Here is a 22,196-nt window from a genome sequence, read left to right as displayed (position 1 = left end):
CGTGATATATATATATATATATATATATATATATATATTTTCTTTGCATCACACCGTCCTGCTCACACCTTTTGCTTTCTGATATATCTATACTACCCTATAGTATATACGTTCCCTCGGTCTGTGCCGGAGTATACATAGCTAATATATATATATGAGTGTGCCTTCTGCTCTCTGTGCTGATAATGTGCTTTCTGTATTTATACAAATGTACATTTCAGCCCTGAGGTTTTAAGATCACATTTGTATATACATATACTGGTATATATATTCTCGCATTTGCCCCTGTGATAATATATATTATCCCCTAGTATATTTATATCTCCTTTGCCTGTGTGGCCTAGCCATGCAGGCACCCCCCCCCCCACGACCCCCGGGTGCCTCACGCCCACGCCTCCCCTCCTCCACGATGAAGCGTGTCTCCTCCACCCCCAAGCAACGTGCCAAGGCCTCCGCAACCGCGACCTCCACCTCCGCCTCCTCCACCGCCCCCCCCTCCTCCTCCAGCACGCCTCGTTCGCACCCCCCCACCCGCCCCCCCTAATGCCACCACCGCCCGATCCACTGCAAAGAAGGCCCCCCACCCCATCACCAAGCGTGTTAGGCACCCTTCCTCCTCTAGCTCTGACTCCATTGAGGAGTCACTCGTTGCTCCTGTCAGCAGTGACAATGCTTCCACCTCCTCCCCCTCTGCAACCTCCGCCACTGCATCCACCTCCTCCCACCGCCCACTGAAGACAGCTTGACTCCTCGAAGGCATGGAGATTGCCCCAGAGTCTGCCCCTGAGCCCACTCTCAGCTCATCTCACGCCTCTAACTCACCTCCCACAGCAGCCACTGACGATGACGGCTTCACTCTTGTCTCCAAGAGACAAAAGAAGCCCAAGCAGAGAAACTTCACCCCCCCTGCACAAAGCAACGGACCCCAACAAAACCAGCCACGCCCATCTGTCACGGTGGCCTCTCGCCCTCTTCCTCCCCCCCCCACTTCCCAGTCTTCTGCATTGCCCTCCAAGAGGGCGTCACCATCTCCTACGAAGCTGTGGCAGCGGTCGAGGCAAAGCTTCCAGGTCTCCGATGCTCCAACACTATGGCCAAAAACGAGAGCTCTGTACTGACTCCCCTGGACGAGGAGACCTATAACCTCCCTCAAGCCACCGCACAGGACGAGGCCTTCCCTGTAAAAATGACCAAGCTCACCCTGGGGAGTCAAACCACAAAGGCCATAGTTATGGGATATCCTCGTCACATACCGGTAGAAATGCTACTAGCCCATGACCTAGTGGAGACCGCCGAACGGTGCCAAAAGGCACGGAGCAGGGAAGAAACTCAGCAAGTCCTCATCACCATGTGAGGCCCTCTCATCCCAGAGCTCACTCTGGGGAACTGGGGGACGTTCCATCTCCGCCCCTACTTCCGAGAGCCTCTCCGCTGCTTCAGATGCCACAGGTTCGGGCATCACAAGTCCACCTGCAACCGCCCTTACACCTGCGGAATCTGCAGCATGGCACACAGCACGGATCTTTGCCTTGCCCGGTTCAAGGCAGGCGAGTCGATCCCCGCCCATTGCCCAAATTGTGCAGGCAAACATCACGCCTGGCACCCAAGCTGCCCTGCCAGACTCACCCTAGTGAACCAAGGCCGTCTTCATCAGGTTTCCTGGGTCCAGGAGAAGGCCCAAGCCAACCCCTTCCCGGCCCCTCCAGGCACCTTCATCTGGGGCAGCCAAACCAAGGCCAAGGCTTCCCCTCCCCCCCCTCCTGCCACAGCAGACTTCCCTCCTGTGCCTTCTGCTCATCCCCTCACCACCCTCACAGCCGTCCCAGCCACCACCTCCCAGCCACCTGCAGCTCTACCTCAGGAGCCCCCTCAATCTTCAAACGGTGCCCAACAGGACCCACATACAATTTCTCTCTGCGTGGGGGACCTGCGCTCCATTCTCCGCAACTTTGCCCTGCTGTTCACCCAGAGCCTGGCAGGCCGCATTAATACAAAACTCGACCCAACCCCACTCCAAGGGGTGGTCGAAACGATCATCACTTGCGTGGTGGAGGAGAACCTTCCCTCCCTAATCCCGGTGTCATCCCCCCCAACTCCCGACCAGCCCACTCCGACACCTCCCGCCAATCCTGTGGAAGGGCTACCTCGCCCTCCTCCCCAGCAGAAACCAGACAACCAACACCAAGCCTCCGTATCTTGCAGTGGAACTGCCTAGGGGCAAGAAGTAAGCTAGCCCACCTTCAAGAGGTGGCTGCTAAGGATGACTTTCATGTCATCCTCCTGCAGGAGACGCTTCTTCCCCAGGCCTCCACTCTAAGACTCAGAGGTTATCAGGGCCACTTTCTCCCTCAGATCCCAGGTGCCTCTAGGGGATGTGCAATCTTCATTAAGGATCACATCCCCCATACTGTCTACCTACCACCTGTGTTTTGTGGGGAGGGTGTCGAGGTGCAGGGCGTGGTCCTGTGCCTCGCCACCTCCTCCTTAAACATTTTCAATATATACAAAAGCCATGAAGGCACTCTCAATCTCGGTGAAATCTTGACCCTGCCAGCAGCAGAACCCATGTTTATTGGTGCCGACTTCAATGCGCACCATCACATCTTCTCCTCTCCTCTTCCAGCAAACGAAGCTGGGAGACACCTCGCTTATGTTCTCGAGGAAGTACCGGACGTGACCTTGTTGAATGACACCTCCGAACCCACCCACGTTCGTGGTGGAAGACTAGACCTCTCACTAGTCTCCTCAGCTCTTGCCAGCGACTCTGCTTGGTTCCCACATCAGTTCCTCATTAGTAACCACTTTGGCATAGTGACAACTGAATCTTGCTACTCCCACCCCCCTGCCACCCCCCCTCCTCGCTGGAACCTATGCAAGGCTCGCTGGAGAGAGTATGAGGAGACTGTTGATTCTCTACTCAGCAATGTCGTGCCCCCTCCCTCCCTCGATGATCATGCCAAGAGCGTCACTAGCGCACTCAAACACGCCGCTGCACAGGCAATACCCCTCTCCAGGCCACCACGCTCTCTCGTCAAAGACCACTGGTACTACGATGAGAGAGTCCGTGAGCTCAACCATAGGCTTAATGCAGCCCGCAAAGCTCACAGGAGAGGGCCTTCTGACATCACAAGGCAATACCTGGCTGCAGTTGCGCACCACGTCTCACAGGAAAAGCAACGCTTAAAGGAAGAGGCTTGGATGAGATGGCACAGATCTCTCGATCCACACTTCTCCCTGAAGGAGATATGAACGAAGATCAGACGATTCTCCCACAATAAACCGCCCTCCCCCCCCCTCACCCCGATCCTGCAGGAGAAGCCAATCGACTAGCTGTCCTCTTTGCCGAGAGAACCTCTCCCACAAACCTTCCCCAGTCCATCAGGGATGAGCAGGTGCTCCTTGCTGGCCCCAGAAGGGACTCCATAGACATTGCCTGCTCGCGCCCTGATGACACTGACTGCCCCTACACTCTTGAAGAACTGGGGAGTGCTCTCCTCGGCAAAAAGGACACTGCCCCTGGGGCAGATGGCCTCACCTATTCTCTTCTAGCGAGATCGGGACAGAGGGGCCAAACCGCTCTGCTCAACCTTATTAACCAATCGTGGGAGGAAGGAAAACATCCTAGATCGTGGAAGAATGCAATTATTCACCCCATACCTAAGCCCAAAGACCCTGCTGCCATTAGACCCATATCACTCCTCAGCTGTATAGCCAAAACAGCTGAGAGGTTGGTTCTCTCTAGCCTCGCCTGGAAACTAGGCCCTCTGCACCCTAGGCTTTTTGCCTACTTGCCCGGCCACAGTGCCCCCCAGTGCCTTGCCTCGTTTCTAGGCGAGCTGAGAAGTGGCAGAGGAACTGCTATCTTCCTCAATCTAGAGAAAGCCTATAAGTTGGCTCACCCTGAAGCCGTCCTTGCAGCACTTGCTGAGAAGGGAGTCAGTAGCAGACTCCTTCCTTGGATCAGAGACTTCTTCACTGACCGTGCTGCCTGTGTCCTTTTTCAGGGTCAGCTCTCCCCTTCCTACCCACACTCCAACGGTACTCCACAAGGAAGTGTGCTCAGCCCTTTCCTTTTCAACTCCCTTGTAGAAAGCTTGCCGTCCATCAACTTCGGCCGCAACGCCACGCTACTCTGTTATGCAGATGACCTGGCACTTGTTCTCTCCCGCAGAGCCTCGCACAGTCAGGCCATGGCTGCTCTTACCGTCCTCCATGATAGGTGCTGTGAACTTGGTCTCAAGATCAACCTCGACAAGACCAAATATATGTGCTTTGACATGCGCCCTCCAGAGCGCCCTCTCCTCGGGGGACATCGTTTGGAACTAGTTTCTCAGTCACCAATACTTGGGGGTGTGGTTTGACAGCCGCCTGTCCTTTGCCCCTCACATCCGCTATCTGCTGGAGAGAGCCGTTCCCAGGATCAATGCACTCAGAGCACTTGTGTGCCGATCTCTGGGTGCGTCCAGTCCTGTACTCAAAACCTTCTACTCTCACGCCATACACTCCTTAGTTGACTACTGCGCCATCTGTCTTGTAGGGCTCTCTGAGGCCCAGTCCCGGTCATTAGAGACCCTGCAGAACAGGGCACTGCGTGTCATACTGGGAGCCCCCATGTGGACGCGACTGGAAAACTTCAGAATCGAAAGCTGCCTTCCATCCCTTATGCACAGGATACGAAGTCGATCGGCAGCAACTGTAGCTCAACTATGCCTACAGAGGCCTCAGCTTCCTGTTTCCATCCTTCTGCAGAGAAACATAGCACGACCTCCCAACCCACATCCTGGAAAGGACTGGGCACACTGCATCACCAGTACAATTTCCAACTTTGGCCTATCACCCATACTTCAAGAAGGCCCCGACTCACACAATCCTGACTACTCCCCCTCTCCCCCCTGGCAACCCCCTGCCATATGCTGTCTGGCCCCTGCAAGCAACGTCCCCAGAGCTGCTATTCCCTCTCTTCTCCGACAGCAAAGCCTCGAGAGAATCTCATCCCTCCGCTTACCCTACACCTCTGAATATTACACAGATGGGTCTGTTTCACCTGAGGGGTGCAGGTGCTGCATTCGTCAGTGATGGTCTGGTCGAGACCTGGCGGCTTCATACAGGAACCACCACGTATGAAACAGAGTTGGTCACCATTTTAGGAGCCCTACATCATGCTCTACTGCATCGTAGGCTCCACGTGGTCATCCATACTGACTCACTCTGGTCTCTGTATGGTCTCTGCACCAGACGCTTCACTGACTTTGCTCACCTGTTGACCTCAATTCACGCTGCGGCTGACTTCATCTCTCGTTACGGGGGTGAGATTCTCCTGCACTGGCTGCCTGGACATGTAGGCATCTCGGGCAATGAGTGTGCCGACGCTGCTGCCCGAGCTGCTACCACTCTCCCCCACATTACGTTCCCTCTCCCTGCCAGTCTCTCACACACACGCCATGCAATTGCACGCTCCATCCACGACCTCACAATCGCCAATCACGAAGTCCTTGTTGCAGAGGGCTCCTACTCAGCCACTTGGTTTGCTAGAGCAACAGCTTACGAACAGCCTCTCTTCCCCCCCCCACACCTAACCTGCTAACGAAACGCGTTCACCGACTCCGCCTTGGTTACCCCTGTTTCACCCAAATCACCCGCAACAACCCTGAGCCTTGTGAACACTGTCACCACACAGACGACTGGCCCCTGCTCCATTACATCCTTGATTGCCCTGCCACCGCCTCCCTCTGCACTGCTATCTCTCCCTACCTTATCAGGAGAGTCTCTAGAGCTCATACTGCTGCCGAAATCATATTCCTTTCCCCCATCTCCTCCCTCCTCCGCCTTGTCTCCATCTATGCCCCACCATCCTAGCCAACTCACAGTCATCTCACTCATTGTTTTTCACCGTGCCATCCCTGACCTACCTATACTTCCCTCAGCTTTCACTTAGTCTGTCCCTTCTCCCATGCTCTCTCTTGCCTGCATCAGAACAACTCATTCCCCCAAGCCCGCTGCATTTGCAGCAACACCCACTCATCACCTTCCTCCTCCCTGCCTCTTTAACCCGTCACGTCCCGAGGTTTTCCGCACCTATGACGTCCCCCAGTCCCGAGCCTTTTTGGAAATTTTTTTTTTTTTTTTGCTAAAACTTCCGCTTAGGTCGAAAAATGAAGGAAAATCACAAAGAGAGTGGTTCCCGCGGTCTATAAGTGGTCCGTACAGGTGCGGTTCCCCCCCGCAGGTATGGTGTTCTCTAATGGGCTGGATATGCGTTTACGTTTTCTTTGGTAAGGAATAATGGGAGAAACAACACACAACACCTCTATATTTATTGAATTTGAACTAATAAACAATAACAGTAACAATATAATGGATTTCAGACACATATATATGAAAAATAAGCATTGTACCATCGCGCGAGCATAGCCAGTTTGGTCCGAGTCGTAACATGCTATATGCTAAGTGTCTGGTATGAGTCAACCTATCATTTTTTTACTTGTATACTTCTGTTTCAATGACATTTTACCAATTACAACTGTTTGTAAGTGTTTTCAGATGTTTTCATTCATTATGATGACATGCAGCATAAGTATAGCGCACATCAGCTTAGTAAGCACACTCGCTATGACTCGTATTTCAACATACCAAATTGTTTTATCACTTTCCAATTATTTTCCCCTTTACATAGAACCTTTCCTCCACCACTGTAAAGGTTTTCAATTATTTTCATTCATTACGAGGGCATTTAGCGATATGCTAGCGCATATTCACGTAGCAACCACGATCTCAAACACTCGTGTTTCATCATCTACTTTATTTATTCACTCCACTTATAAAATCCCACTTACATTACACACGTTTACACCCCTATAATGCACTGTACATACTTACTGCCATTATTTATTCAAGTGAGCGTGAGAATATCGCCTGAAAATACTCTCGCAAGGAATGTTTCGACAAACATAATACTCACACACTTATATACTAATTCACTCACACACTTATATACTAATTATTCACTTTATCACTTGCTGACTTTTATTTTGACTAATACGTGCCTTATTCATTCAACTGAGCGTCAGGAAATCGCATCTCTATACACACGCTATGAATATTTGACTTATAATATATATCATCACATACAATAATTTGAACATATTATACCCGTAAGAATTTCCCATAATAATAATTATATAATTACGGGCCGTATTTATTGCACTGAGCGACAGAATATCGCATCATAAAACCCTCGCTATGTAAGTTTCAACTTAGGGCAGATTTATATACTTACATACAATGTTTTCACTTATGTTCTACCCGTATGCACTTTATACTAATATTTGGAGATCAACATGACTGATAATTTCACTGAGCGTCTGTCTGTCGCATTTACCTCATAATTTCAGCGTCCTTTCGCATTCACACCATACTAAAATTGCATCAACGTGTGATATTCACTAAAACATGGGTGAATACAGAGACCCACGTCACACTGCACGCACTCATAACGGGTGTCCTTCCTCTGTGTCGTGAGTCTCACCTGGGAATTACTGCACACGTGACACCTGCGTTGGGGCCTAGGTCTGTTTGGCTGGGGAGGGATAGGAGTGGGGAAATGGCGGCCGGATATTCTCTGGGGAGTTTGGGGAATATGGGCAGTGCGGGTGCGATGGTGGGGCCTTTCAACAGCATACTTTGCAAAGATTTCTCTTGTGAGCTCCCTCACAAACCCTTCAAATGTTTCCTGAACTCCTGTGGTCATGGCGTGAAGGTGGTGGCAATTCAGAGCAGTGATATCTAGCAAGTGAAAGAACAGTTTTTTATACCACTTCATCGTGGTCCTGGCACACTCTACCGTCGATATCATGGAGTCTGACTGGTCCACGAGGCGTATGTTTATATTGTAATCCAGAACACACTCAGGTTTCCAAACACGACGCCTGCTCTCGCTACGGTAATCTACTGAATCAGTACGGTGCATCAAGGGGCGGTGAACCGTGGACAAGAGGCTTACTTCTCTGTTGTGGTTCCACATTGTTGCAAAGATGTTGTTGGCTTTGAAGAAGACAACCTCATTCCTTGCAAGTTTCCGCCCTGCCTTGGCCATGTGACGCCGGTTCACCTTTACGGTTCCACAGACTCCCGTTTCATGTGTGTGAAGATAACGAGCGAGAAGAGGGCTAGTGTACCAATTGTCGAGGTAGAGAACGTGACCACGATGAAAGTAGTCTTCTATCATCGTCTTTACCACTGCTCCCGACAGTCCAATATTTCGATCTTCTATTATGTCTGTCTGTGCACCGGTGTACAAGACTATGTCTTGCACATATCCAGTCCTACAGTCACACATAACAAAGATCTTGAACCCAAAACGGTGCCTTTTGCTGGGTATATACTGTCTGAATGAAATATTGCCTCTCCACAACACGAGACTCTCGTCTATGACGAGGTCTCTATAGGGATAGAATGAGGAACGAAAGGTTTGCCTGAGGTGATCAAAGACCAACCGAATTCGCCTCATGTTATCAGTGTTGTTTGCATTTGCAGGGTCATGAGCATCATAGAAATGGAGGCGACTTAGAATTTGTTGAAACCGATTACGGCTCATCACTTGACCAAATATGGGGGTAAACATAACAGGGTCCCTAGTCCAGTAAGCAGGAATTCTATTCTTTCTTATAATACCCATCAAAAGGACCAGGGCAAAAAATAAGAACATTTCTGGAAGGGAGACAGGGTAATCATAGATCATAGAATGCCTACTCCTTGTTCCCAATCTTTCACTCTCTAGGCGCTGGGTGCTTGCAAACAGGTTTGTTTGGTATACAATCTGATCCACAAATGCCTCACTGAAAAACAGGTGGAAAAAATCTAACCTGGTGGAATTACGGTGAATTCCTGGTGCAATGCAGCCAGATCGCCCCTGCTCAGTGAAGGGGTGAATGAGGGGAGAAAAATCACTCCCATCCTCCCAATCCCACGACACAAATCCCTCGTCCCCATCAGCCCCATCACCGCCTTCGTCTGGGTGGGGAGGAGATTCTGGTTGGGGAGGTGGGGGAGAAGGAGTGCGGAGGGCTTCCCCACTGTCACTCCTCTTCCCTCTGCCTTTACCCTTTCCCTTTCCCTTACCCTTACGGCCTTGAGGAACATTAGGGGGCTGTGGGGATGAAATAGGGGAATATCGGGGAGCAGAAGACGTGCTGGGGAGTGGTTCCTCCCCACCTTCCCCCTCCATTACAACACCACGTGCTTTCTCACGCACCCTAGCTCGACCACGTGTTAGGGGATATTGGGGAGCATAAGATGTGCTGGGGAGTGGTTCCTCCCCACCTTCCCCCTCCATTACAACACCACGTGCTCTCTCACGCAACCTAGCTCGACCACGTGTTAGGGGATATTGGGGAGCATAAGACGTGCTTTGGAGTGGTTCCTCCCCACCTTCCCCCTCCCTCACAACCCCACGTGATAAGGAACGCACCCGCACTGGCCCACGTGATCCACTACGCCGCCTCACACTACGTAGGGAGAGCAATGACTCACTCACGTCACTCTCACTTTCCCTAATCCTCCCTGGACTTTCCCTTTCACTCCCCACTCCCTCCACTTGACTTCCTAGCTCCCCAAACAGAATGCTAGGCCCATTCCTGCTCATACGACGTGGTGTGCGCTCTGGGCCACGATGTGTAATCACCTCCCGTCCATACCACGTGGCAGCATGTCCCACGGCTCTGTCCTCATCCTCGTCCTCGTCCTCGAATTCTGGCTGCAAATCATGCTGGGGATAGGGATAGGATATAGCACGTGCCTTCTTTGCCTCCTGCCCCTCTCTAGCAGCACGGTAAGTCACGTACTGCCGCTTCCTGGGAGACGGAACTTCCTTGTCACTGCTGGTGGTTTCTTCCTCCTCTGGCTGCACATAATCCTTGTCCATATCCTCGTCGTCCAGTGGGGAATCACTGTCGCCGGTAAAGGTGTCCAGGGTGACTTGAATTTCGCTGTCTGAGAGACCTCTCTTAGCCATGTCTGAGCAGGACCGTGGCTACCGGGGACCGTGGCTACCGGGTGAGTGGACAAGTGGTGGGCTAGCGCGGGTCATGCGGGGTCGCCGAGTGTCCCCGCCTGGTGGCAGGTAGGGGAAGGTCATGCAAGGGTACGTACTGCAAATCAAGCGCGAAATTTGAAAATTGTCGAAATTATGCAAATTGCAATTGCACGACGTACTGGTACGTCGCCGGGACTGGCAGATGCAAATCGTTGCAACGTACCCATACGTCGACGGGACGGGGCGGGTTAACCCTTTAACCACGGGCATTGTTTTGCCCTGACTGGCCTCTCCCGCGGGGGTTCCAGCCAAAATATAAACAAACTTTAAACCTTTATAACTCTGCACAGAATAAATCTAGAGCGAAAAATAAGGTACCATTAGAAAGTACTAACCTTCGGCTTTGCAATGATGTAGGTTTCATGATTTCGTTGACTATCACTGGATGGGCAGTGCCATTAGATGTGAGCGATCTAAAATCACTATTTTTCGCTCACACACCATTACCAAATGCCAACCTCATTCTGATAATAATACAATAAACATATATGAACACTGCACATACGATAAACACCCACTCTGTGTTCACTGAGGCAGGTAAAAGGCACTGTAATTGCCCGCACTTCACCGCCACATCAGCGGTGTTGTAATCACTATTTTTCGCTCACACACCATTACCAAATGCCAACCTCATTCTGATAATAATACTATAAACATATATGAACACTGCACATATGATAAACACCCACTCTGTGTTCACTGAGGCAAGTAAAAGGCACTGTAATTGCCTGCACTTCACTGCCACATCAGCGGTGTTGTAATCACTATTTTTCGCTCACACATCATTACCAAATGCCAACCTCATTCTGATAATAATACTATAAACATATCTGAACACTGCACATACGATAAACACCCACTCTATGTTCACTGAGGCAGGTAAAAGGCACTGTAATTGCCCGCACTTCACTGCCACATCAGCGGTGTTGTCACTCACACAGCTGGACAGATACTGATGCGTGTTTGGTCAGGGGTGGGGTGGGGGCCCCGGGGGGTGGGAGGTAGGGGCCCGGGGGGTGGGAGGTAGGGGCCCGGGGGGTGGGAGGAGGGAGGTGGGGTTTGGCTGGAGTGAAAGAACTTAATAGCTACTCTCCCTTGAAACAATTGGCGCACGGAAAAAACGCGCTGTATTCAAAATATTCACAAACATTCGAGAATGACACCCGCGGTTTGGTCCAGTTTTTGCAATGTCATTCTGGGATGACACCTGCAGTTAAAGGGTTAAACATCTCCACCTTCTTCCTCCTCTTAGCCACCCTCCACGTTTTCACCATACCCTTCGCCCTTTCTCACTGACGGGCTTCTTGTCTGCCCGTGTCCACTCTTTCGCTGAAAGGTGGACGAATCTAAACAAACAAACAAACAAACTCGTCGTTTTATAAAACTTTATAATCAAGTTTATTTTTCTAAGATAATAGTAAACTTTTAAAGCTAATTTTCACCTCTTTAGCGTCGGAAATTATTCCATAATTAATCTGGCTGCTTTTACTGAAGGCAGTTAAAATATACAGTATATATATATATATATATATATATATATATGTGTGTGTGTGTGTGTGTGTATGTGTATTAAAATAAGAAGAGCTGTAGATTTACATCATCGGTGGCCAATCAACAGCCGCGATTCAAACACATGTTACTCGCCCCATACATCTCAGCTGCATAGGTCAATCAAATAGGGTATATTGAGGTCCAGCCCTTGTGGGTCGTTTGGCTGGCATTGGGTTGGGTTGTAATCCACTCAGACTATGCTGGTATCTTTACTGAACATTATGGAATCCTCTGATAGTGACAGACATGAAGGTGACAGTCAAGGCCAGGAAGATGAAATGGGTCAGGACTGCGAATTGTAATGTGAAAAAAATGAGCAATGTGAAAGACAGAAGTTGTAACTGAAGATGCAAGTTTGGATGTATGCTGATTGAGATAGACACTGAAGGGTGGTTGTGAAAGGATGTGGATCTCTGGGACAAATATGTGTTGAGGTATCGTTGAAAGTGAGGAGGATGTGGTTGGACCATGCATTGTGGTAGTTAGGAAATGCGATAGAAGTAAAACGGACTATACATTGTTCACGTAGTACTTATTTTTTATCTAACCAGATGTGAAAGTGAAAGAGCAGTAAGGACGGGAAGGGAAGTTATGGCAGATGAAGCCCTTCTATCCGATTACTTAATGTACCGGTAACTAGCCATTTCCAAACAGTTTTATTCAGCTCAGGACAAGCTTTTCGAACTGAAGGGATTAAATAGACCGTTCAATAATAACTACCCGTGGGCTCTCCACCGCCGAATAAAATCACATGGTGGCGCCAAGAATAAAACGACGTAACGTCGTCGTAGTGAAGGGGTTAAGCAGTAAAGACTGAAATAGTAAACGCACTGAGAAAAAAGCGGTTTAGTGATGATGGATGATACGAAAGTGAGTGTGAGAGTGGACTGAGGGTTTGTTGACGTGTATGAAGGGTGCGTGTGAGGGGTGGATCCAGGGTTTATTGATATGTATGAAGGGTGAGTGTTGAGACAGGTGGAGGGTCCGAATTAATGCTAACACTTGTTCCTGTATAGTGTCTTCCCCTCCCATGAGATGCACTACTACAAAGTTATTTTTTCCTTCCCACTTACACGCTTATTGGCGGATCTTGCCTCTCCTTATCCCCTCCTCCCTTCCATCTCTCGGTGTACTTGGCTACCTACAATCCAAATTTCTGATGTGCAGCAGTTTAGCTGTGTTGTCCATAGACATAAGAAACTGTTCCAGGTTAACATTTTAGAAACATTTACTGATTTGGAGGAGAACATATTGTGTAATGTACTGTACAGTAGGTTTAGAATATTCCTAATTTTACAGTTTAGTAGCTAAAACCAGCAGCAGATCGTAACAGACAAGGTTGAACACTGTACCAGTTTATTAATTATTTCCTCCGCTAAGCTGGATATACGTTTGGCTCGGTTTTATCTGTCTGTTTCTTTGTCAACAGCATTGTATAATAATCATCGGATGGAACTATACCAGATTTAAAATAATAAATGCGGATCATCAGAGGAACTTATTATTAAATCTAGTTCGAAAAAGATCAGGGTCAAGATATGCGTGAAGATCACTAAATTATGCGTATTTCATTAATGGAATAAGAAAGAGATGTAGGATCAAGACCATAATGTTGCTTAGAAAAAAAAATTCAATTTCTTCGTATGTTCTTGACGCATGACCTTCAGCTGCAGTTTTATTGAATTTGCTCTTGGACTTTGAAACCTAGAGGAGGTAAGCGCTGTCTGAGTGATCATAATAGAGTGAGGTACATAGAAGTTGCTATTATTTATTGGCATCGTTACTGTGCTGTTTAATTTGGAACGAAATGCTTCGTTGTAGTCTTATTGCATCTAATGTAGGTGTGAGGTCGTTCTACTGTATACTTTCACTTTGCCCTTGCATATAGTCTCGTTTAGACCTACCAGTATCTAAACATACGAGTATTTTTATATGCATAGTAAAGTATATGAGATCAGTGGATGTTAACTTTCTAGTTCTTGGGGGGAAAAAATCTTGATATGAACTTAATGCAGCGATGTATTTTGATGAGGTTGGTATATCATGATGAGGTTGGTATATCTTGTAACCTGATTTGATTCCTCGGTGGACCTAAATTTGCCTGGTTAGAATTGAATATGGTTAAAATCTAAAAAAATTGAATAGATACAGGTTGACGTTAGTGTTTCTGAATGGATGTGAATGAACTTATAAATGGGCTGAATGGACATGACCTGGCGTGATTAAACCTGAAAAGATTGTTATGGGCCTTAAGTGGCCAGGGTGGACGTATATGGGCCTGAATGAATCTAAGATAACTTGTGGTGATTGAATGTGCCTGATGTGCCTGAACAAACCTCAGTTGATCTAACTGTGCCTGAATAGATCAAATGTACATTAACGTGTTTGGGCTGGAATGGGTGTGAAGCGCCTCAGTTGACTAGAAATGGCCGGTAGGAGACTATTTTGAATTATTTGGACCTTAACTGACCTGTATCGACTTGAGTTAACCTACTCTAACCCGATTTCAACTGACTGAACCAGACGTTTCCTGAGTGGGCCTTTTAAAGCACTGATTTAAAGTATCCTGGAGGGCATTAGTAGACGTGAAGAGGGTGCATTGGGCCTGATACACCCTGATTGGACCTGATAGCCTGAGAGGACCTGATTGGCCAAATTAAACCTGATGGCCTGAAAGTACCCAACTGACCGAAGTAAACCTGATGGCCTGAAAGTACACGATTGACCAAATTAAACCTGATGGCATGAGAGTACCTGATTGGCCAGGTTAGACCTGATGGCCTGAGAGTACCTGATTGCCAAATTAAACTTAATGGTGTAAGAGTACCTGATTGTCTTGATTAGACCTGATGACCTGAGAGTACATGATTGTCCTAATTGGACCTGATGACTTAAGAGTACCTGATTGTCCTAGTTGGACCTGATGGCATGGGAATACTTGATTGGCATAATTGAACCTGAAGGCCGAAAAGTACTTGATTTTCCTAATTGGACCTGATGACCTAAGAGTAGCTGGCTGGACTAATTGGACCTGATGGGATGGGACTGATTGGTCTAACTGGACCTGATGGGATAGGAGTACTTGACTGGTATAATTGGGCCTGAAGGCCTAAGAGTTAGACCTGAGCAGCCTGACTGGACCGGATGATATGGGAGTACCTGATTGGCGTAACTGAACCCGATAACATGGGAGTGCCTGATTGGCGTAGGTGGACCTGATGACATGGGAGTACCTGATTGGCCTAAGTTGACCTGATGCCTGAGAGTACGTGATCAGCATGACTGACTCTAAGTGGTTATAACAAGACCTTAAGCCCTTCAGTTCCCAAATGGATTTTTTTTTCTGTTTCTGCTTCGTGTTGGTGGTATTAGTGTTCTAGTTTTTCTTACCAACGCTCGTTGCCACGCTCTCACGAATTATTTCTGGGCCAGTTGTCTCGGAATTTACAATACATGTACACTCACCAAATATTCGAACACTGTAAACACTGTGCATTCTGGTAAGAGAACGGAGAAGCCAAGAACACCATTCTCGTTGTGTTTATACTGTAACACAGTATTATCTGTTTCGACAGTAATTGTTGGGCACTGTACATAAAGCAATGACATTCTGTTAGGTTACTGGCATTCAGGCTTTCTATTTCCAGATAATAGGCTCATTCTGTTTATTTCCGCAACCATCATGCCCAAGTATTGGTGAGTTTTGGTGAGAGAGTACCTGGAACTTGTATCTCGAGACACCTTTCTGAGATTTTTCGATTTGGGTATTCTGAATTACTGTTAAGAAGCGAGATTTGCCAGTTAGGTATTGCTAGAGAATTCTCGACGTTTCCCGTTATTTACCGTAGGTTCCGGTACGAGTCAGAGTTGCCAGTTTGCCTGCTGTTTGTGAGCGCGTTTGTTTCGTAAGTTATGCATTAATTTTTATGCTTTTTTTCTCAATAATGTTTTATTTATGTGATTGTTAAATTATGTCATTTAAGTGTTATGTAATGTAAGAAAGCTCTTTTCATGTTTTGGATGTCTCCGAATTGGTAACTGTTGTTGCTAGGGGCAGGTACAAGACCAGCACGTTCTAGAATGTTGGAGAAGTCAGGAAGGTTATATAAGGTTGGAGAAGAGACTAGTTCGAGTTCAGTCGGTGTTCAGTTCAGTTTGAGTGTAGTGCAGTGTCAGTGCAGTGCCAGTTTGTATAGTTTTGGTACTTGTGAAAACAGTGAAGTGTTGGCAAACATTGAAGTTTTTAGTGAAGTTTGTTTATCAACAGTACCTGTGAAAATAGTGTTGTCATGCATTAAGTGTAATTGCGGTCAATAAAGTGTGTATAGCTCCAGTGCTTGTGAGAATAGTGATGTTGGAAAGCATTAAGTGTAATTATTTGGAAAGTAAAGACAGTGAACTTAAGAAGCCAGTGTTTATTCAACTCGCCTGAGCCGATCTTGTGTACTGTACACCTAAGACTGACCATAAGAAGAACACCTCACTGGGCAACGTCCTTCCTGTACTGAACTACTGCTCTTGGAGCCTGTGGCAGTGTGGGATGGGGGCGTAACATTACGCTATAGTACCAAGTGTCAAAAGACGGGCGCAGAGCATCAGAAGACATGCGTGGAACCAACAGACGTCAAAACAATATCTCAGTAAAGGTAAATGCAGTTTGAACACGATTATGATTCAGGAGTTTTATTCAAAATTGCCTTCTAGTCTGTTATACCTGCGCGAGAGAAAACTGATCTCGTGTTTGATCTGCAAGGGGATACTTTACCAGGAACAATCTTCAGGAAGTAACATACGCATTTGCTTGCAAATATTCCTTCGAGCTTATTTTGTTCTTGGTATCTCCGGATGATTTTTGCAGCTCGGGCTAAATTCAGAATGAAAGAATTAAATATAGCATCCTTTAACCCCTTCACTGCAAGACACCTCCAATAAGCTGAATAAAAACCGTCAGGAACAAAAAATGTCATTGAATTAAAGGTGATAAGTAGTGTTACGTCCATCCTGATTGGTGTTGAATGCATGTGAAGGGCGTGCACAGACCGGAAGTGGCTTGGGTTGATTGCTGGTTTAATGTTAATAAATAGGTTATGCCGGAAAATGGGTCATTGGGATATGTGGCGCGAGGGTGGGCTAGCACACATGTTTTACTCGATCTGTCACAAGTCAGAAACTCCACTAAAGCTTTACCAGTTCCCCTAGCGCCTCTCATGCAACATAATCCTTTTATAGCAAGGCGCGCATTACCTTGTGTCCTGATCGCAGTAGCATAATTAACCCCTTCAGCCCGCGAACGTGTTTTTTATTTTGTAGTAGCTAAAACCAGGCCGAATTATTCAGCTTAGGGGAGACCCTCTGGGCTGAAGGGTCAAAGTCGCTCTTCATTAACCCGACATCTAACACCAGACTATTTTATTTATCATAGGAGAAACCTGTTGTGATGAACAGGTTAGAATTACTTTACATTAAAGGGTGCTGAAGAGCTTCTTGACTCGTGATTCGATGTTTGATGCAAAGATTAAGTAGTTTGTACCTGTTAATAATATCTGTAAAGTTTTCATAGCCACTGTATTACGTATAGCTGCTGTGTTGATGACAGTAACAGTTTTTACAATAATTTTAAACTGTAAATGTGAAAAGTTTTTTATTGCGTGAACGTGGGAAAAATCAAGGCCTTCATGATTATTAAGTGTATAACATAGTGTACGAACCTGCTTAGGGGGCGGGTGCAGATAATGTCTGTTGGTCATGCAAACATTCGTACCCCTAGTACCATGGTATGTGTCAGACAAGTCCTTCGTCACACTTGGGTCTAAATCGGTTATATGATGACGCAGATTGTTCGACCATGTAAGTCGGGGTAAAAGTTAGAAAAAGAATACCCCATTTCATTTGACCACTTTATGGGCATTCCGTTTCTCAGGACCAGACATGATCCGAGTGACAGTGAGGAACCATATGTCCATAACGTCACCCAGGCAAATGGGATTTTTAAATTCTAACATTTATCCCAAATCTCTCAGCTGGACATCTTTATCAGAACGTGTCCGATTACGACTTCTGTGACAAGACCCTAAGAGAGAAATCGGCAGTTTTCTAACGTAAATATGCAACCGAGCCGGATTCTGCTGAAGTGTACTGGCGAGGGTTTATTAGTATGAAAACCAAATACAGCCAGTAACTAGAATGGCACTCAGTATAGCGCATACCTTCGTCAACGCCCTATCTCGCAATGCTAAAGAAAGTGAGAAAAAAATCCTGGATCCGCACCTTTATTTGGATCCACACCAAAATTTGTTGGAGTGTATTCTGGGTCAAGGCCCATTCTTCTACCAAGTTTCGTGGAAATCCGTCCAGTATTTATTGTGAAATCTTGCTCACAAACCAACCAATAAACAAACAAACAAACGGACAGGGGTGAAAACATAACCTCCTTGGCGGAGGTAATAGGACTGATGACCTGGGGGATTTAATGTTCATTCCTAGGACGTCTTATAGTTGTCATTCTTGCTATGGTGTTCGAAACACATGCCGTCAAGCGGTGGCACCACTGTAACTGGGTGGCTCCTCTGCCCGGTTATACAAACATCTGTCTATTCCTTCCCTGTCCCCTGAGAAGAGGATGGTGGAGTGCAGAAGGGCAGCTATAGCTTACAGTCCACCGGATTTATGTCTCAGATGAACCTAGGGGCCACAACAGTCTTGAAATATCCAGACTAATTTTATTTTGCTTAGGAGTGGTTTTTGGAACTGCAAAGGTCAGATAGAACCTTAATAATCGCTTTAGTACGAGAGATCTTTTCCAAGCTGAATAAAACTATCAGATTGTAGCAAGAATAAAATTTAAAATACGTCATCGCAGTGAAGTAGTAAAGCGCGGTTACCCTCATGGAAGGTCTAATACCGTATTTCGCCAGAAATTCGCTTTTCCTGGCACTTCCATCAAACCAGATGCAGTCACAGGATAGGCTACTGTCGCCCATAAAGACTGTCAGACTCACAGTGGCTCCTTGCATGAATAGGCTATAACCCGCTGCATAAGACTAAGGTGGCCCTATTATAATTTAAAGCTGAGTTCGCGGACGGAAGGCTAACCCACCAGTTTTTTACATTATTAATGGAAAACGTGTGAGAGAGAGAGAGAGAGAGAGAGAGAGAGGAAGAGAGAGAGAGAGTTTGATATTTCTACCTCTTTGGGATGCAATTTAACCATTTTTTATCCTCACAAGGTGTTATAAAAATTGATCATCATAATTACGGACCTTCCTGCTTTTTCGGGTACCTAGTTTTAAGAATACAACTGAAGGTGTGTGAGGGATGGGCATGTTTACTTTCATATTTTTCTTATTCTTGTAGGAGAAGGTTGTGATTTGATTCTGGAAGATAATGCAGGTCACACATTGTGACAAGGTGTCATACTCCCAGTTTGCCTCCATCACCCACCACCATTCCAACCAGTCCCATTTACTTCTTTCTTTCAGCCTTTGTTTTTTCCCTCCTCTCTTCATGTAGTACCTAAAAAAAAAAAAAAAAAAAAAAAATCTTGCTACTGTTAACGCTTATATCTTCACAGGTTGTATTCCTCCCAGCCAGCCCCGCCCACTCCTTTGCCTAATCCATTCCCACAGTCTAATTCTTTTTTCTTCTTTTTTTATTATCCAAAGTAATTCATGTACCAAATGCACGTGACTGCGTGGGATTTGATATCGTTATGATGACTTTTTTTCGTATACGAATAATGAGGTGGAGTTATTACTTGATAATGAGCAATTAAATAGCATAGAGGAAACTCCAAAAATAATCTTAGCGGTGATGAAACCTACATTGCTAGTACCCCGGAGCTGGCGTTTATTGCTTTCAGCTGGCACAACTGCACTACTAATCCACTCATTCCGATTAGGCTACTTACGCTTTCTTTCTTGACAATTTCCAAACGATTGTATTCACCTTAGTATTGATGTTTCGATCCGGAGGCGTTGTATATAGACTTTGTAACTTCTCTACATCCTAGAAAAGGACTTCATCGTATTGAAGGGGTTAATCCTGTGGATGTGTTGAGTTTTTTTGAGTTAAAATAAGTTTGTCCTCATAAGCTGGTATTTATTAAAAAATTTCATGTCCAAACCTAAATCGCCATCATTTTTTGATATTTTACGATACGTTTCGTTTATATTCAGCATAGTAAAATGGTCTGAATTTAGCGGCATCGAAGTACAAAGTATAATAGGTAATATCAAGCCAAAGGATTAACTCAAGGCCTTAACTTGAGTATGTCGTTGCTTTAGTCTTTCTTCGGCTAGACTATTTCTTCAGTTTTATTGAAGACCTCTTGTATGAAGGGTGTTCATCAGTGTTGTATCTGACCCCTTAAGTTCGAAGTCTCTCTCTTATGCTGAATAAAATCTTCTTAAGGGAGCAGCAATAAAATAGAAAAGAAGTCGTAGCATTAAAGAGGCTAACAGTTTAATGTTCGTGTCTTATCAAGTATTATTTTGAAGCTAACGCCAGACGATTTTATTCAACTGAGAGTGAGCTATAAGAGCCTGAATGTTAATACTGTCATCACGAACTCATGGTCAGAGCAACCCTAGCACAGAACCCTACTTCAGCTAACGTCAGACGATTTTATTCAGCTGGGAGTAATACTGTGTTAACTCATGATTTAAAGAACTCTAGTGTTCTGTTACAACTGACACCAGACGATTTTATTTAACCGAGAATGAGTAAATGGTCCTGAGAGTATTAACTTGGGCAAAGCTAATCACACTACCGTTATGAATGCTGTTGACCCACTGAAGTGTGTGTGTGTGTGTGTGTGTGTTCATACCTAATTGTTCTTACCTAATTGTATCTTTACAGGAATGAGTCAAGCTCGTACTGTCCCGTGTCTTAAAACATATTTATCGTACATATCCTTAAATTTATGAATTGTTTTGGCGCACACTATTTCATTCGGTAGTGCATTCCATTGATCAATTGCTCTGTTTGGGAAACTGAGTTTCCTTACGTCTTTATCACCTCTCTTCTTATGCAGTTTTTTGCAGTGTCCTCTTGCTGATGCTTCTCCATATGTTAAGTAATCATTTATGTCTATTTTCTCCTTCCCTGATATGCACTTATATAGCATTATCATGTCACCTCTTTTCCTTCTCTCCTGTAGTGTTGGTAGCTTCAGTTTATTTAGTCTTTCTTCGTAGCTTAGGTCCCAAAAGCTTGGTATCCATCTTGTAGCGGCCCTTTGAACTTTTTCAATCTTGTCTCTGTGTTTTTTGAGATGAGGACTCCAGACTACTGATGCATATTCCAGGGTTGGTCTAATGAATGATGTTATTATCCTTCTTAGCATGTCTTCATTTATGTATGTGAATGCTATTCTCATATTTGCAAGCCGTGTATACATGTTCCGTACCTTCTCGCTGATGTGGTCAGCCGGAGATAGTCTGTTATTGATAATCACACCTAGGTCTTTCTCTCTGATGTGTATAGGGTTTTATTTCCTAACTTATAATCCCAATCAGGTCTTTTTCCACTTTTACCAAACTTGATTACATGACACTTGTCCACATTGAATTCCATTTGCCATGTACTACTCCATTCATGAAGTTTATTTAATTCTTCTTGTAGCTCTTTACAAGAGTCTGTGTTAGTAATTCTCCTTTGTATTTTTGCATCATCTGCAAACATATTCAGATAGCTCTCATTTTCAGTGTTACTGTTTATATCATTTATATACACTAAAAACATGATTGGTGCCAGCACTGAACCCTGTGGTACTCCACTAGTCACTTCTTTCCATGATGAGTAGTTTCCTCTTAGTACTGTTCTCATTTCTCTTTTTATGAGAAAGTCTTGCATCCAACAAAACAGTTTGCCTCGAATTCCTCCTTGATGGTACAGTTTCCATAAAAGTCTTTGGTGTGGTACTGTGTCAAAAGCTTTCTTGAAATCTAAATAGATACTGTCCACCCATCCTTCTCTTTCCTGTGTTGTGTTTGTTACTCTGTCATAGTAGCTCAACAGATTAGTAACACATGATTTTCCTTTTCTGAAACCAAACTGCCTTTCTGTTATCATACTGTGTTCTTCTAGATGATTTACCCAAGCTTTTCTTATAAGCTTTTCTGATACCTTGCTTACAACACTGGTCAGTGATACTGGTCGGTAGTTGAGTGGATTTTGTCTATTTCCTTTCTTGAATAAGGGGACAATATTTGCTTTTTTCCTAATATCAGGTAGTTTACCTTGACTCAAAGATTTCTTGAAAATTAAAAATAATGGTTTACTTAACTCCTTTGCACATTCTCGTAGTACCCAACATGAAATTTCATCAGGACCACATGCTTTTCCTCTGTCTAATCTACTTAACTCCTCCTGTATTACTTTTTCTGCTATTTGTATATCTGGTAGTATGCGTGGACATGCATGTTCCACATAGTCCCACTCAAAAATTTTTTCTTCTGTAAAAACTAATTGGAAATTCTTATTTAGTGTGTGTGTGTGTGTGTGTGTGTGTGTGTGTGTGTGTGTGTGTGTGTGTGTGTGTGTGTGTGTGTGTGAT

At 45.6% G+C, this 22,196-nt stretch overlaps 2 protein-coding genes across 2 annotated transcripts in view; both read left to right on the top strand.

The window, feature by feature from the left end:
* The window catches only part of LOC145393435 (crustacean calcium-binding protein 23), a 176,603-nt gene that overhangs the window by 20,320 nt on the left and 134,087 nt on the right, over nt 1-22,196 (top strand). The window lies entirely within an intron of this gene.
* LOC145393315 (uncharacterized) lies at nt 1,505-5,584 on the top strand. The gene is made up of 5 exons (XM_080267423.1): nt 1,505-2,191; nt 2,353-3,064; nt 3,313-4,333; nt 4,365-4,613; nt 4,972-5,584. Exons 1-5 carry the CDS (start codon nt 1,505-1,507, stop codon nt 5,582-5,584), a joined length of 3,282 nt encoding a protein of 1,093 aa, XP_080123549.1.

Source organism: Coenobita brevimanus, chromosome 24 (assembly GCF_032717465.1).
Source record: "Coenobita brevimanus isolate Jiangsu-jjx chromosome 24, ASM3271746v2, whole genome shotgun sequence".
In the NCBI taxonomy this organism is placed as follows: Eukaryota; Metazoa; Arthropoda; class Malacostraca; order Decapoda; family Coenobitidae; genus Coenobita; species Coenobita brevimanus.
The sequence above is the reverse complement of the archived record's forward strand: the minus strand, read 5'-3'. Positions and strand labels throughout refer to the sequence as shown.